Source organism: Oncorhynchus kisutch, linkage group LG28 (genome assembly GCF_002021735.2).
Source record: "Oncorhynchus kisutch isolate 150728-3 linkage group LG28, Okis_V2, whole genome shotgun sequence".
NCBI classification, from domain to species: Eukaryota; Metazoa; Chordata; class Actinopteri; order Salmoniformes; family Salmonidae; genus Oncorhynchus; species Oncorhynchus kisutch.
The window spans coordinates 36580939-36597401 of NC_034201.2; the positions used below are offsets into that span (position 1 = coordinate 36580939).

Below are 16463 nucleotides of genomic sequence, written 5' to 3' on the forward strand. Positions count from 1 at the left end.
CCAGATTATTCCGTCGGACTGTCAGCTGGTGAAGCGTGATTCATAACTCCAGAGAATGCGTTTCTACTGCTTCAGAGTGTAATGGCGGCGCGCTTTACACCACTCCAGCCGACGCTTGGCATTGCGCATGGTGATCTTAGCTCGGTGTGGTAACTCGGCCACGGAAACCCATTTTATGACGCTACCGACGAACAGTTCTCGTGCTGACAGTGCTTCCAGAGGCAGTTTTGAACTCGGTTGTGAGTGTTGCAACCAAGGACACATGATTTTTATGCCCTACACACTTCAGCACTCGGCGGTCCTGTTCTGTGAGCTTGTGTGTCCTACCACTTCACGGTAGAGCCGTTGTTGCTCCAAGACATTTCCACTTCACAACTAACAGCACTTACAGTTTGTTGAACTGACTTGATAGAAAGGTGGCATTCTATGACGGTGCCACGTTGAAAGTCTCTGAACTGTTACGTAAGGCCATTCTACTTCTAATGTTTCTCTATGGAGCTGTGTGCTCGATTTTCTACACCTGTCAGCAATGGGTGTGGCTGAAATAGCCAAATCCACTCATTTGAAGAGGTGTCCACATACTTATACAGTGCATTTGGAAACTATTCAGACCCCTTCCCTTTTACCACATTTTGTTGCCTTACTGCCTTATTCTAAAATGTATTTGTGTTTTTTTTTACCCTGAATCTACACACAATAGTCCATAATGACAAAGTTAAAACTGTTATATATAGAAATAAAAACATACCTTATTGACATAAGTATTTAGACCCTTTGCTATGAGACTCAAATTTGAGCTCAGGTGCATCCTGTTTCCATTGATCATCCTTGAGATGTTTCTACAACTTGATTGGAGTCTATATGTGGTACATTTAAATAGATTGGACATGATTTGGAAAGGCACACATGTCTCTATTAGGTCCCACAGTTGACAGTGCATGTCAGAGCAAAAACCAAGTCATGAGGTCGAAGGAATTGTCCGTAGAACTCCGAGACAGGATTGTGTCGAGGCATAGATCTGGAGTAGGGTACCAAAAAATGTATACAGTATTGAAGGTCCCCAAGAACACAGTGGCCTCCGTCATTCTTAAATGGAAGAAGTTTGCAACCACCAAAACTGTTCCTAGAGCTGGCTGGCTGGCCAAACTGAGCAATTGGGGAGAAGGGCCTTGGTCAGGGAGGTGAACCTAATGGTCACTCTGACAAAGCTCCCGAATTCCTTTGTGGAGATGGGAGAACCTTCCAGAAGGACAACCATCTATGCAGCATTCCACCAATCAAGCCTTTATGGTAGAGAGGCCAGACGGAAGCCACTCCTCAGTAAAAGGCACATGACAGCCCGCTTGCAGTTTGCCAAAAGACACCTAAAGACTCTCAGACCATGTGAAACAAGATGCTCTGGTCTGATGAAACCAAGATTCAACTCTTTGGCCTGAATGCCAAGTGTCATGTCTGGAGGAAACCTGGCACCATCCCATCGGTGAAGCATGGTGGTGGCAGCATCATGCTGTGGGGATGTTTTTCCAGCGGCAGGGACTGGGAGACTAGTGAATATCGAGGGATAAAGATGAACGGAGCAATACAGAGCGATCCTTGATGAAATTCTGCTCCAGAGCACTCAGGACCTCAGACTGGGGCGACCATAAGCACACAGCCAAGACAACACAGGAGTGGCTTCGGGACAAGTCTCTGAATGTCCTTGAGTGGCCCAGCCTGAGCCCAGACTTTAATCTGATCAAACGTTTCTGCAGAGACCTGAAAATAGCTGTGCAGCGACGCTCCCCATACAACCTGACAGAGCTTGAGAGGATCTGCAGAGAAGAATGGGAGAAACTCCCCAAATACAAGTGTGCCAAGCTTGTAGCTTCATACCCAAGAAGACTCGAGACTGTATTTGCTACTTCAATAAAGTACTGAGCAAAGGGTCTGAATACTTATGTTTTGGTTTATCATTATGGGATATTGTGTGTAGATTGAGGGGGAAAAGGCTGTATGGTAACAAAGTGGAAAAGGTCAAGGGTTCTGAATACTTGTTTGGTTGTAGTGCATAATAATATCCGGTTTTCTCTTCATGTCCTGTCAATGGCAGCTGTCAAAAAATGGTGCTAACGACAGAAATGTTATTTCTTGCCTTGCACTGGTATAGTGTGAGTGTTGTCTTGTCATTCTTCAGCACCGTTGTGGAGTAAAACAGCTGTGCAAGTGCATATTTTGCACAGAGAGGGTGAGCTCCCATCTCGCTTTGTTCATGGTGCCAACTAGGATTGTTTTATTTGCAAGCAACTTGTTCGCCAATGAGAGTGAAGTGAAGAAATTGTCCATGGTGATATTTCTCCCCTTGCCAGCATAAGGTTCCACAAGCCTCATCACCACATTCTCTGAAACTTGCTCACCTGCTGCCCAATGTGGATCTTTTCTGAAACGGTGTAGTTCCTTCCGCTCTCCTGTCTCACCATCTCATTTGTAGTTGGCCCGGGCATACCGTTCTGGCTTTTTTATGACTAGGCCTCGGAAGTGTAGATTCAGGCTGAGGCTCAGAATCAGAAGAATAATCATCAGAGATGTCATGATTGAATTCCTCCCCGCCATCTGAGTCATTTTCCTTCAGATCTTGTAGCAACGCTAACTCAGCATGTGCATCCATCCATTCGCCTTGGTCTTCTTGCCCTTCTAAATCACGCACACGCTCTCACTGTGTACTCCAAGTAGGCCAGAGTAGACTGATGAAACTGCTTGGATTGGGTGGACTAATATAAGGTACATACCATTTTGAGATTATAAATAGAATATACCAATACAATGGCCCGCCCTGTTCTTCATTCTGGTTACTATGTAGTTATGCATTGTCCGTTTCCCCTCGCTCATCAACTCACCCATTCGTCCCCATCATACTTTACTTAATTTGTTATATGTGTGAAATTAGTTTAGGTTCAGTATCGGGGTGATTATCGACTGGCCATTGCACCTTCCAATGTCGGGAGAATGAGCAGAGCAGGCCCTACCGTCGGGAGAAGGAGGGGCAACGGGGTTAAACCATTCAAATAATGACAAAGACTGCGGGGAGCATGACTTTAAAAATGTCATAAAATAAATACATGAATGAGCAGTCAGAATGCCTGCTTTAGTGGTTCTAGTGTTAAAGGGGTAAAGTAGAATTCCTGATTTAGTGATTCTAGTGTTAGAGGTAAAGTAGAATGCCTGCTTTAGCGGTCCTAGCATTAAAGGGGTAAAGTAGCTTTCCTCGACTCCTTTCCTTGACTCCTTTCCTTCATGTGCCCTGATCTGGAGGCAGGTCACTGGATCAAATCACAGTGAAAACAATCTGTCTCTGTGCCCTTGAACAATGCACTTCACCCAAATTGCTCCAAGTGCGCTGGAGAATGGTGACCCTGGCCATGAGCCCACTCCCTGCAGGTGTCTCAGGAGGAGTTGGGAGAAGAAAGAAACACATTTCCATGACACGCTAGTGCAATTCTGTGACAGGATAAATATAGGACCCCCCCAAATGATTTGTTATTAATTATCTTAAGAAATGGAACAGGTGAGAGCAGATTTCTAGTAGTCGTTCCCGATTGCTTTCAACTCTTTTCAGATCAGTGCAGAATATAATTCAATAAAATAGAACTGTATTGTCCATTTGTAAGCAAGAACAGCGTGGCCTGAGAGTCAAACCACATGGGACACACGAGTGAGACCGAATATAAGGAATTGTCATATGAAGATAGCAGAGAGAGGGGCGGTTTTGTGTGCATGCATCTTTGTGTGTGTGTGCGCTTGTCTGAGCACGCATATCTGTTCAGGGATCTCTGTTCAGAGGTCAGAGTGGTGTTTGCTGCTCTGATCTGAGGAGATGGAGGCTGCTTTAGTGATGCAGCGGGGATTCATATTACATCTGATGATTCATCACCACCATACTGCAGCATGCAGCAGACCAGGGTTATCTGAACCCCTACATACACACACACACACACACACTCCACTACAGCCAGACAAGAGCTAAGGTTTAAGGTGTAACAGTTAAAACTCCCAAATGTTAACGTTTCTCTCGCCCTCATTCCAGCCCATCACTTTCTTTCACTAAACTCCTCTTTCCATCTCAGATTAATTCCCTCAGCCTCTCCTCCCCTGACTTTGTGCTCATTTAGATTAAGGTGCTAGATAGCTTATAATTATGTTGCTAATTATAGTCTTGCTGAGTTACTAATGTCTCGGTAGTCTCACTATATTGTGTTGGTGGCATCGTGAGAGAAACTGTGTGCCATGCTGAGTAGGGGGAAGTTTCCCCTAGATGCTGATTTGTGTCAGTTTAGCGTTTCCCCTCACTAATGGTTTAGGTAAAGAAAGGCTAATCCTAGATCTGTACCTAAGGGACACTTCACCCAGGAGCAGTGTCAACCTTTCTATGGGAGGCTCGCCCGGTGCAGATTGTAGAAGAGCAGATGCTAGGCTAAGGGATTAGCACCACAGCCTAGAGGCTCTGTTTCTGATGCTAACCGAGCCCGACAGGCACCCGTCTGTCACCTGACTTCCCTCGCCGCCCTCTCATTGGTTGGCCGGTATAAAGCAGCATGGCTAAAAATACCAAATAAGGTTATAGAGGGGACTGAGAGCTAGTGTGTGGGCACTCTGGGGCCTGGCCCTTTGAACTCTGGCTTGGTGTGTGTCCCTGCTGCGCCGCTCCAAGCATAGGAAGCTGTGTGTGTGTGTGCTGAAATAGCTGTGTGTGTGTGTGTTTGTATGCATGCGTACATGAGTGTGTAAGGAGAGCTTTGGGTCCACAGTGATCTCAGCCACATCTCCAGAGACCAAGCACAGGAAATCAGCAGGCCCACATCCAGAGCTACAATTACAGTGAATATACAGCAGCAATGTAGGCCGGCTAGAACACCTTGCATGGCATACCGCAGTTCTGTCAGACGGGTTCGATTCACAGGTCCGCCCTTGGGTCTCTCTCTTTCAACCCTGTATGTTGTTTTGTAATAATAATATATGGGACTTACACTGAGTATACAAAACAGGAACACTTGCTCTTTCCATGACATAAACTGACCAGGTGAATCCAGGTTAAAGCTATGATCCCTTATTGAAGTCACTTGTTAAATCCACTTCAAATTACATTTTATCACATACACATGGTTAGCAGATGTTAATGCAAGTGTAGCTAAATGCTTGTTTTTTTGTTCAGTGTAGATGAAGGGGAGGAGACAGGTTAAAGAAGGATTTTTAAGCTTTGAGACAATTAAGACATGGATTGTGTATGTATGCCATTCAGAGGGATATTGAAGTGCCTCTGAACAGGTATTACGTTCCAGGTGCATTGGTGAAGGTGTCAAGAACTGCAACGCTGCTGGGTTATTCACTCTCAACAGTTTCCTGTGTGTACAGTATCAAGAATGGTCCACCACCCAAAGGACATCCAAGCCAACTTGCCACAACTGTGGGAAGCATTGGATTCAACATGGTCCAGCATCCCTGTGGAGTCCATGCCTCTTCAAATATGAGGTTTTCCTAATGTTTGATATACTCAGTGTATATAGCACTCTTCAATGGCCCAAAGTCTCCCCCTCTCTTCACTGCTGTCTAAAAATAGTAAGAATAATACGTTAGTGTTACCAGGGCTAAATGCAACACTGGTCAGTTGTAGCAGGTACATTGTAGTGATACATCCTTGTCTGAGTACCAGTCACATCATCAATATGTTGCTACTGGATGTGTTGAGAAGCTATTCAAATGCAGTCAAAAAGCATTTTTCAATGTTAAATTAATCCAAATCGATTATGAATGTGTAAAAAATACAATCATTTTCAAACCCACTTTCTGTTGATTAAAGCGCAGTCAAACGTGTGGTGCGGGTTAGTAAGGGGGTACTCGGGGAAGGTTGAAGTTCAAAAGGGGTACTTTCTTTAGGTAACCACTGTGATTAAATGGTAGGCTATAGGCACATCACTGTTGCAGTCCTCTCTGTTACTATGCTGTGGAATCGACCAGACTAGAAACACTCATACTGATATTTTATGTGTCTTACCAGGTTAGGATGGATTGGTTTGCATTCATGAAACCTGAATGTACGTGACACAAGTCATTGGTTTTGAGTGGTTTGAATTCCTGTGTCATCGTTGCACTACCCGTGCGTCTAAGGGGAGGTTTCCATGACAACTGTCCTTGGCCATGTGACACCCAGCCTTGGCCCAAGTGCATTTTGGGTAAGGTGACTCTGCAAAACTTGACTGTAGCAGGAAAGAGAGGGAGAAGGAAAGAGAGAGGAAGGGAGAAAGGGAGACAGCCAGTGTCCACTCCCTCCCTCTGTCTCTCTCTCTCCAACTCCCTCTTCAGTTCTTCTCCTTTTCCCTGTTGGCGTGCTGCCAAAATGTGCTGGAGCAGGACGTATAGTGCAGGGAGCAAAGCAAGGCTAAGTTTTTGACCCAGAGCTCAACCCAAATTAGGAAGGAGTCTGAAAATGAAATGGGCACTTAAGGCTCCTGTTGATTTAAACAAAACCAGCATATAAATAGTATAGCATATAAATAGTATAGCATATAAATAGTATAGCATATAAATAGTATAGCATATAAATAGTATAGCATATAAATAGTATAGCATATAAATAGTACAGCATATAAATAGTACAGCATATAAATAGTACAGCATATAAATAGTATAGCATATAAATAGTATAGCATATAAATAGTATAGCATATAAATAGTATAGCATATAAATAGTATAGCATATAAATAGTATAGCATATAAATAGCTTCTTTAACTTAGACACACGTGCTGTAAGAAAATGGCCTGTAGTATTATTATAGACGATACGGGGATTGCATTGTGTGCACTATGTACAAAATACAGCGTGTTTACTTGAACAGGGTAATCATCTCCTTCTCACAGACATTGATTTAAGAACAGTTACAACATAAATTGTGTCACAGATGATAATTTTACTCCCCCTGTCTATATAATATGTTAGTTAGTTTGCGTGTGTCATTACTTTGGTTAAATGTTACCCAAGAGGTCCATAAATTACAATAAATTAGTACAATATCAGTGGCTTAGCAGTGTGGTTAGGGTTAGCAGGGTGGTTAGGGTTAGCAGTGTGGTTAGGGTTAAGCATTAGGATTAGCATTGTGGTTAAGGTTAGGCTTATGATCAGATTTGATGAGTTTGTGGCTTTGCCAGCTAGTGACCACTCACAATGAATGTGACTTGACCAAAGAGAAAATTTGAAGTTGGAAATACGGAAATTGACTCAGGCACATACAAGCACACACATATACAAAACAGTGCAATTAGGTTTCCCTAATTTTCATTCACACACACACACATTAACTTTCTCTCTCACAGCCACACCGACACACACGCAGTGTGCTCCATCTATCCCGCATTAAGAGATTAGAGAGCCAGCTGCTAGGACTGACGGATACTGGAGTTTGTGGCCACACACACACTGTAATCCCCTCCGAGGGTCTGACTCTAACAGACATGAAAGAGTGTGTGTGTGTGAAATAGAGAGGGAAAAGGTACTGTTAGGTTGGCGCCACAGTACTGTTCTGTTGGGGGGAGGAGCTAAGCTCATAGAGAGAAAGAGGGGGCTCGCTGGATTGGATGTGAGAGGAACGGAGCATGCCCAATAGGTCTCTCAGCCCTGCAAGCGGCTCAGCTCTTGCTTTCATCTGCAGAGTGAGAGAGAGAGTAAGTGAGTCTACTGCATATGGGAGAGTTTGCATGTGAGCAGCTGCCACCACCGTACTCACACACACACACACTCACTCACTCACACTCAAACTCTCATCCACAAACACACACAGATGAGGCTGAAAGTGTTTGGGACAGGCAGCAGGAAAGGACAGCTTTATCAGCACTAGTGTTAGCATTGTAGCATTTTGAGCTAGTTGGCTCCTCTTCTCCTTCCTCCATTTCTCTGTGAGCCAAGGCAAGCTCCCCTCTTTCTCCCCCTCACATGGGCCCTGCGGACAGACCTAGGGCCCCGGGACTACCCCTCCTGTTGCCACTCAACATGGCAAGGAATGACTGGCCGTCCGAGTGGGGAGACCTCGCTATGGGCATTGGACAGCAACGCTTCTGCTCACCCCTGCACTAATGAAGGGCTTCAAGCTCGCCTGGTAAGACTAATATCTGTCTTTATTGGGCGACACTGATGATAGGGGTAGGAGGAAGAGGATGAGGGTTAGGAGGAGGAGTAGCCGAGTGCTTCCCTGCCCTGACCTGCTATTTCCTCAATCCTTCCCTTCCTTCGTCTGCTCTCTCTTTCTTTCACACCATCTGTCCATTCCTGGCATCAAGGATGGGAGATTTTTACTGAGCCCTTTATAATATGGCAGCCTTGAAGAGAGCATCATATTCCTCTCCTATCATTGGTTCGTGTCTCCTCTCATCAGCCTCTTCTAGTTTCTTTTCCCTGCATTTTTTCGCAGTTATCCTCACCTCTCCTGTCCTTGTTTCTCATTTCCTCTCCCCGGTTCTCCTTGGTTTTCATTGGTTCTGCTCAGTTCTCCTCTATTGTTATTGCTGGCCTCCACTGATTGTTACACTAGGGAGTGAGGGAGAGAGAGAACGCTAGCCTGATGCCATCAGTGAAGTCATTTGTGGTGATGGGCATTGTATAAACCAAAGTCATCAGCGATTGGATTGTCTCTAACCAATCAGAGTATCAAAGCCAATTACTAATTTTCAAACGGCTGATTTACCCACGTGTGTTCTGGCTCTGGCCCAACCCATCGGTTTCTGTACCAATTAGACGGCCCTGAATGTGTTTGCATTCGGTGAAGTGTTGGGGAGGTTCTCTGATCCAGACTCATTGCGGAGATTAACTAACGTCCATGGGCGTGGTATAGCATTTGGCCGGAGCAGGGAGTCTGGTTAGCCAGGCAAAGAGAACACAACAGTAACACCACTGTCAGTGGCATTCTGATCCATCTTTTTTTCCCACAGTGTCCCGAAGTTTCTCCACTTAATTTTAGATCTCCGTGCCTCAATCCTCCTCTCTCCTCGTTGCTTCCTCAGAATCTGAGGATGTGCGTTTGTTTTGAATAGCCCAAAATCAAATCAAATTGTATTTGTCATATGCTTCGTAAACAACAGGTGTAGATTAACAGTGAAATGCTTATTTACGGACCTTCCCAACAATGCAGAGAGAAAAATTAAATAAAAATGATAACACAAGGAATAAATACACAATGAATAACGATACCTTGGCTAAATACACAGGATACAAGTACCGAGTCGATGTGCAGGGGTACGAGGTAATTGAGGTAGATATGTACGTAGAGGTAGGGATAAAGTGACTTGGCAACAGGATAGATGATGAGCAGTAGCAGCAGCGTATGTGATGAGTCAAAATAGTTAGTGTAAAGGGGGGTCAATGCAGATAGTTAACCAAATATCTACCAGGACTATTTAGCAGTCTTATGACTTATGGTAGAAGCTGTTCAGGTTCCTGTTGGTTACAGACTTGATGCATCAGTACCGCTTGCCATGCAGTAGCAAAGAGAACAGTTGACGTGTGGGTGTACATGTATTTGTGAATTTCCTTGCACTAGTGTGTACACTGTATGATGTGCATGTGTGCACATGGTCACATCTGAAATTATTGTCAGCATTGATAAAGATGAGCAAAAATGACTGTATAAAATAAATGATACAAATACTGAACTATATTGTATGCTCCAAACATTTTGACAATTACCTTATTTTATACTAATACAATTGCTCAGAGAAAGATTTTGTTTAACCAGTAATACTTTTTTTCCTTCATACAGAATCTTTCCAGATCTTTGATATCCTTTGTCTGTGCTTATAGACTGCCCTCTTCAATTCAAACCACAGGTTTTCAATGGGGTTCAATGGGGTTCAAGTCCGGAGATGGAGATGGCCATTGCAAAAGGTTGAGTTTGTGGTCAATTAACCATTTCTTTGTGCTTGGGGTTATTGTCTTGCTGCCAGATATACTTGCAGCCAAGTTAAAGATGCACAAATATCGTACCCCCCAAAAAACCTACCCCCCCCCATTATTGTAATGTTTACGAGGTCAGCATGTCCTCACCATTATTCACAAATCATTCAAGATTTTCCATAATCATTGTAGCATCCACATTCATGCAGAAGTGTTTAGAAACATATTCCATTCTTATTTTCAGTAAAAGTGACTCCAAAATGACATGTTATTTATAATTGAATTCCTATTGGGCGCAAAATAATCTGAAACAAAACCAAAACGAGCAGCAAATGCAACCAACAAATTTGTAGAGTCACAAACTTGATATAGTCATTGCATCGTATGAATATGGGACCAAATACTTGTTTAATAGTTTAATACACATAAGGGAATTTATCCCAATACTTTTGGTCCCCTTACATGGGGGGTACTATGTACAAAAAGTGCAGTAATTTCTAAACGGTTCATTAACGGTATAATGGGTCTGCATAGAACCATACCGTACATTTTGACGATGCGCACGCATGCACACACACTCCACATTCCCTAAAATGGGAAGCTCCATGGCAGAAATCAGCTAAAGATGGGTCAGAACCCGGTGTAAATCAGTGACGCCTCACAAAAATTCAAACCAACCAAATGCCTTACTTGGACGGAGTTACAGTGCTGTGGGAGCAACAGTGCGTGAGGATAAAAAACAAGCACTGGCGACAAAACATTTTTACAGCACACTGGTTCACACAGCATTTCTGTTATTTCGAAATGAGCTAAAGCTGATTTGAGTCAATTGTAGGTGTACCTGTGGATGTATTTCAAGGCCTACCTTCGAACTTAGTGGCAAAATGGGAAAATATAAAGAAATAAGCCAATACCTCAGAAAAATAATGTGTAGACTTCCACAAGTCTGGTTCATCCTTGGGAGCAATTTCCAAATGCCTGAAGGTACCACGTTCACCTGTACAAACAATAGTATTGTATAAACACCATGGGATCACGCAGCCGTCATACCACTCAGGAAGAAGACGTGTTCTGTCTCCTAGAGATGAACATACTTTGGTGCGAAAAGTGCAAATCAATCTCAGAACAACAGCAAAGGACCCTGTGAAGATGCTGGAGGAAACAGGTACAAAATGATCTATATCCACAGTTAAACGAGTCCTATATAGACATAACCTGAAAGGCCGCTCAGAAAGGAAGAAGCCACTGCTCCAAAACCACCATAAAAAAGCCAGACTAAAATTTGCAACTGCACATGGGGACAAATATCGTAATTTTTGGAGAAATGTCCTCTGGTCTGATAAAACAATAATAGACCTGTTTGGCCATGATGACCATCGTTATGTTTGGAGGAAAAAAGGGGAGGCTTGCAAACCGAAGAACACCATCCCAACAATAAAGCACGGGGCTGGCAGCATCATGTTGTGGGGATGTTTTGCTGCAGGAGAGACTGGTGTACTTCACAAAATAGATGGCACCATGTGGAAAATGATGTGTATATATTGAAGCAACGTCTCAAGACAACAGTCAGGAAGTTAAAGCTTGGTCGCAAATGGGTCTTCCAAATGGACAATGACCCCAAGCATACATCCAAAGTTGTGGCAAAATGGCTTAAGACAACAAAGTCATGGTATTGGAGTGGCCATCACAAAGCCCTGACCTCAATCCCATAGAAAATTTGTGGGCAGAACTGAAAAAGTGTGTGCGAGCAAGGATGCCTACATACCTGACTAAGTTACACCAGCTCTGTCAGGAGGAATGGGCCAAAATTCACCCAACTTATTGTGGGAAGGCTACCCAAAACGTTTGACCCAAGTTCAGCAATTTGAAGGCTATGCTACCAAATACTAATTGAGTGTATGTTTACTTCTGACCCAGTGGAAATGTGATGAAAAAGCTGAAATAAATCATTCTCTCTACTATTATTCTGACATTTCACATTAAAACAAAGTAGTCATCCTAACTTACCTGAGACAGGGAATTCTTACCAGGATTAAATGTCAGGAATTGTGAAAAACTGAGTTTAAATGTATTTGGCTAAGGTGTATGTAAACTTCTGACTTCAACTGTATATTCTCCTCTATTTACTCTCAAATTGAAAATCATGCAAGACTACAAATCCCTGCAAGCTCCTGCATGTCATCTCCTGCATGTCATCACCTTTTCTAACAGGTATTGTCAATTTAAAACTTGCACAAGACCGTTCACAGAATAGTCCATTTAAAGAAATGTATCCAATTTATGAATTACTAAATTTAGCTAACATTAGATAGTTAATCCAGAGATTCTTACCTTTGCCTCGATTCGGCAGTCTCTTCCAGATCATCATGGTGTTTGTAGTTCTTTATCATTATCTGCTAATTACCATTTCATTTTTGTGGTAAATAGAAACGAATATATTGTTAAAAGTCACCTTGTCCTAGAGAGATATACACATGCACACCAGGGTAAGCCTACACAAAACACAGACGTTATTTAAGTGCATCTAAAATTCCCTATGGGAGAAATGAGTAGTGGGAAAACGATTGGAACCATTTCCCTGTTTGACCACTAGGTTTTATGGGCATTATGAATCATACCTACTATGGTACTCTATTGTCACCAGCACAAGGTGCACCTGTGTTATGATCATGCCGTTGAATCAGCTTCTTGAAATGCCGCATCTGTCAGGTGGATGGATTATCTTGGCAAAGGAGAAATGCTCACTAATAGGGATGTAAATATATTTGTGCACAACATTTTTGAGAAATACGTTTTTTGTGCGTATGGAAAATGTCTGGGATCTTTTATTTCAGCTCCTGAAACATGACCAACACTACATGTTTTATTTACATTTTTTGTTCAGTGTACATTGTCTACTGGTATAATTTTAAATTGAGAACAAATAGCTCAACATGTAAACAATGTGTGAAAATAAGCTATTCTCTGCTTCAGATACCCTTAAGACCAGTAATGCCCTCAAACTGTAGGTCTATGGCTGCATTGGCAATGCATGCTAAATGGATTCACATACCGTAGCTGATATACTGAGAGAGAGTGACAATCAAATAAAACAGATTTGAGATCTTACAACTAGACAAAAAGGAAATGTTCATTTGAGAATACAATCTGGAGGCGAAAGAAACGCACACCTGTTTAGGCGAGGTGCTGGATGGCGAAGTAGAACACCTGTTTAGGCGAGGTGCTGGATGGCGAAGTAGAACCCCTGTTTAGGCGAGGTGCTGGATGGCGAAGTAGAACACCTGTTTAGGCGAGGTGCTGGATGGCGAAGTAGAACACCTGTTTAGGCGAGGTGCTGGTTGGCGAAGTAGAACACCTGTTTAGGCGAGGTGCTGGATGGCGAAGTAGAACACCTGTTTAGGCGAGGTGCTGGATGTTGAAGTAGAACACCTGTTTAGGCGAGGTGCTGGATGGCGAAGTAGAACACCTGTTTAGGCGAGGTGCTGGATGTTGAAGTAGAACACCTGTTTAGGCGAGGTGCTGGATGGTGAAGTAGAACACCTGTTTAGGCGAGGTGCTTGATGGCGAAGTAGAACCCCTGTTTAGGCGAGGTGCTGGTTGGCGAAGTAGAACACCTGTTTAGGCGAGGTGCTGGATGGCGAAGTAGAACACCTGTTTAGGCGAGGTGCTGGATGGCGAAGTAGAACACCTGTTTAGGCGAGGTGCTGGATGTTGAAGTAGAACACCTGTTTAGGCGAGGTGCTGGATGACGAAGTAGAACACCTGTTTAGGCGAGGTGCTGGATGGCGAAGTAGAACACCTGTTTAGGCGAGGTGCTGGATGGCGAAGTAGAACCAAATTAAAGGAGAGCCGCACACTCTAGGAGCTCAGATGCAATAATTGAATAACCCAATATCCAACGTTTCGACAGACTTCATCAGTGTATAATGACAAACACTGCGGGTCACTAGTTTATATAGTATCAAAGGACACACACAGGTATCTGTAATCATGGCCGGGTGTGGTCTGATATCGTTGGTTATTTCTCAGATTTAAAAAATACAAAAAACATGAATGAGAGCATACGATCATAGATACAATTTGGCTATATAGGCCTACCAACATTTACAATGAATAGCAACATAACAATAATCACAAGAATGGCTTCAGATCAAAGTCCACGTTGAGACCAAAGGGACCGAGGGTCTTTAAATTAAAGATCCAGGCAGCCTCTCGTTTTAACAATAAATTGTCTAGGTCACCCCCTCTCCTAGGGAGAGTGACATGTTTGATGCCGATATAACATAGGGATGAAATCGAGTGGTTCGCTTCCAAAAAGTGGGTCCCAACTGGGTATGTCAAGTTTTTGCACCTAATGGTGCTCCGAGATTCATACTTTTAATTTGCGCTTTGTTTTACCCACATAATTTTTACCACAAGGACAAGTTATAAGATAAATAACTGCCTTAGTGGAGCACGTGATAACACCTTTGGGGAAACAGATCCCAATCAAAGGTGTTATCACTTCTTGAAATGTAACATCCAATCAAAATCTTGCTGGTCCGCTGGCTCCCAGCATTCAAACTGTTTTTTTCAATACAACATTCTCCAGACCTCCAAGGGAGGCGTGACACGATGTGATTTTGGAGGTTTGGCAACTTGAGACTATTTGTCTACCAATCAGTTCAGAGCCGTTTGACCTTGTTGTGTTGGCTCTGCTGTGTGGTCATCGAATAGAATTGATAGGACAAGAAACAGAGGGGTCATTGAACAGATGTCAGCTGTTTGCTGTCTAAAAATGGCACCGCATGGATTTTTCTCTGTGTGTGCATGTTTTTGTCAACTGACAAGGCATGTAGGCCAACATTCCACCATATTGTTAGTCCTGTTTTTTTTTTGTCTACAATGTAGCAACTTGGTTCTTCTATTGGTCTTAAAGCCAATGTTAAGCTGAACCCTGGATTATAAAATGATTCTTCAAAAGGAGCTTGCTTTTAAGTCCAGGAGTAGGCTTAATCCGGGTCTGGGAAACTGTCCCTTGACAGTTATAGATATATTAAATTACTGAGGATATCACCATCAATATTACCTATTCCATATCTAGATTGCTTTTCTATCTAGGTATGGAATAATACCTTTTCTGTCAGATGTTTTTTTTTTCACTGCCATAACAATCCTTGATTGAAACGTTACAATACTTCACTCTTAGCCATGTTGTCCTCTTTGTGTCTCTCTGATTTAATCTACCTCCTGCAGGGAAGCAGAGAAGACACAGATATGTTTATCTATTTGGGATGTGCATCTTTCCATTTTCAGACAATTCGATACGCATCTAGGTACATGGGCCCCGATATGATACAGGAACGATGTGTTTTGTTTGAAACGATTCTGTGCGATTCGGTTTGATTAGAGAACGAATCGATGCGTTTCGGTTCGTTGCGATTGAATGCACTAACATTCTTGCATAAACACATTAATTTTCTATTCCAAATTTCAATTGGCTGCTGATGGAGCTCATGAGCTAGGCTTCTGAGCTGGATCTACTGCGCTGACGTGTGTGTGTGTGTGTGTGTGTGTGTGTGTGTGTGTGTGTGTGTGTGTGTGTGTGTGTGTGTGTGTTTGTGTGTCAACATTCCCTGATGTGTTGACCTCCAACCATCTTTGTGGTACCATTTGAAAGTTTACATTTGAATTGTGTTCCCATTTTAGTTCAGTTATCAGCAAAAAACAAATATTAAATAGCGTCTAAACTACAAAATATGCACATATTTAAAAAATCAAGTTCATGCATGTTTAAATAATTGAATATTTAAAAAAATTATATATATATATAAACAACAATAAAAAAAACTTTAAGTTTTTAAATTGTATCAAACTCAACCGTTTATTTTTTCAATGATGAAGACATGGATTTCTCATGGAATGGTGGGGTGTGCAAAATGGGTCAACTTTGAGCACCTCTATCTCCTTTGGCATTCGGGTCCAAAAAGTCATTTTCAGCCATTTCTTCCATGGGAAAACATATGGAAAGTTTTGTTTAAATCCTATGGGATGCTGTCAAAAGGGATTGAATTCATATGAATTTACCCTGTAAAATAAGAATGGAGAACCTCTGTCTATGAACTTGCTTTATTACAGTGATTCTCCCAGGGTAACGTCAAAGAAATGATGGCTTGGTGTTTTCTAAAATGGCAGACGAGCCCAACTACCACAGGGAGAAGAATCTGTGTGTACCCCAGACACTTTATCTTCTACAAGTAAAGTCATCACACAGTTCACTATATCACAGCTAAAGTAGAGAGCGTATGTCTGCCTTGAAAACCTCCCCATCTACATTATATAGGCTACACCTTCACAGCCTTCATTGGCTACATTTTGGCTCACTCAGCAGTTAGGTGCTCTCGGATATGACGATTTGGTTCAGTGTGCTGTGCGCTGAGGTCTGATTGGTTGCTTTTGGCTCAGGCCACATAGTGCTATGTGCAATCAGCAGAATAGTCCCGTGGGGATTCATATTCAGCGTTACTCAACAGAAAACCGTCTCTACAAGGCACAGTGAATGGTTGGTAACGT

At 42.7% G+C, this 16463-nt stretch overlaps 1 protein-coding gene across 4 annotated transcripts in view; it reads left to right on the forward strand.

Annotated features, from left to right (window-relative positions):
* gramd1ba (GRAM domain containing 1Ba) overlaps window positions 1-16463 on the forward strand; it is a 110120-nt gene that overhangs the window by 29055 nt on the left and 64602 nt on the right. Inside the window, exon 1 of one of the 4 annotated variants that reach the window (XM_031807827.1) lies at window positions 7451-8121. The exons of the other annotated variants lie outside the window; for them this stretch is intronic. Within the exon in view, the coding sequence (XP_031663687.1) occupies window positions 8099-8121 (23 nt within the window). The 5' untranslated portion in view covers window positions 7451-8098. Of the gene's footprint in view, window positions 1-7450; window positions 8122-16463 lie in introns of those variants that run through there. 4 annotated transcript variants of the gene reach the window in all.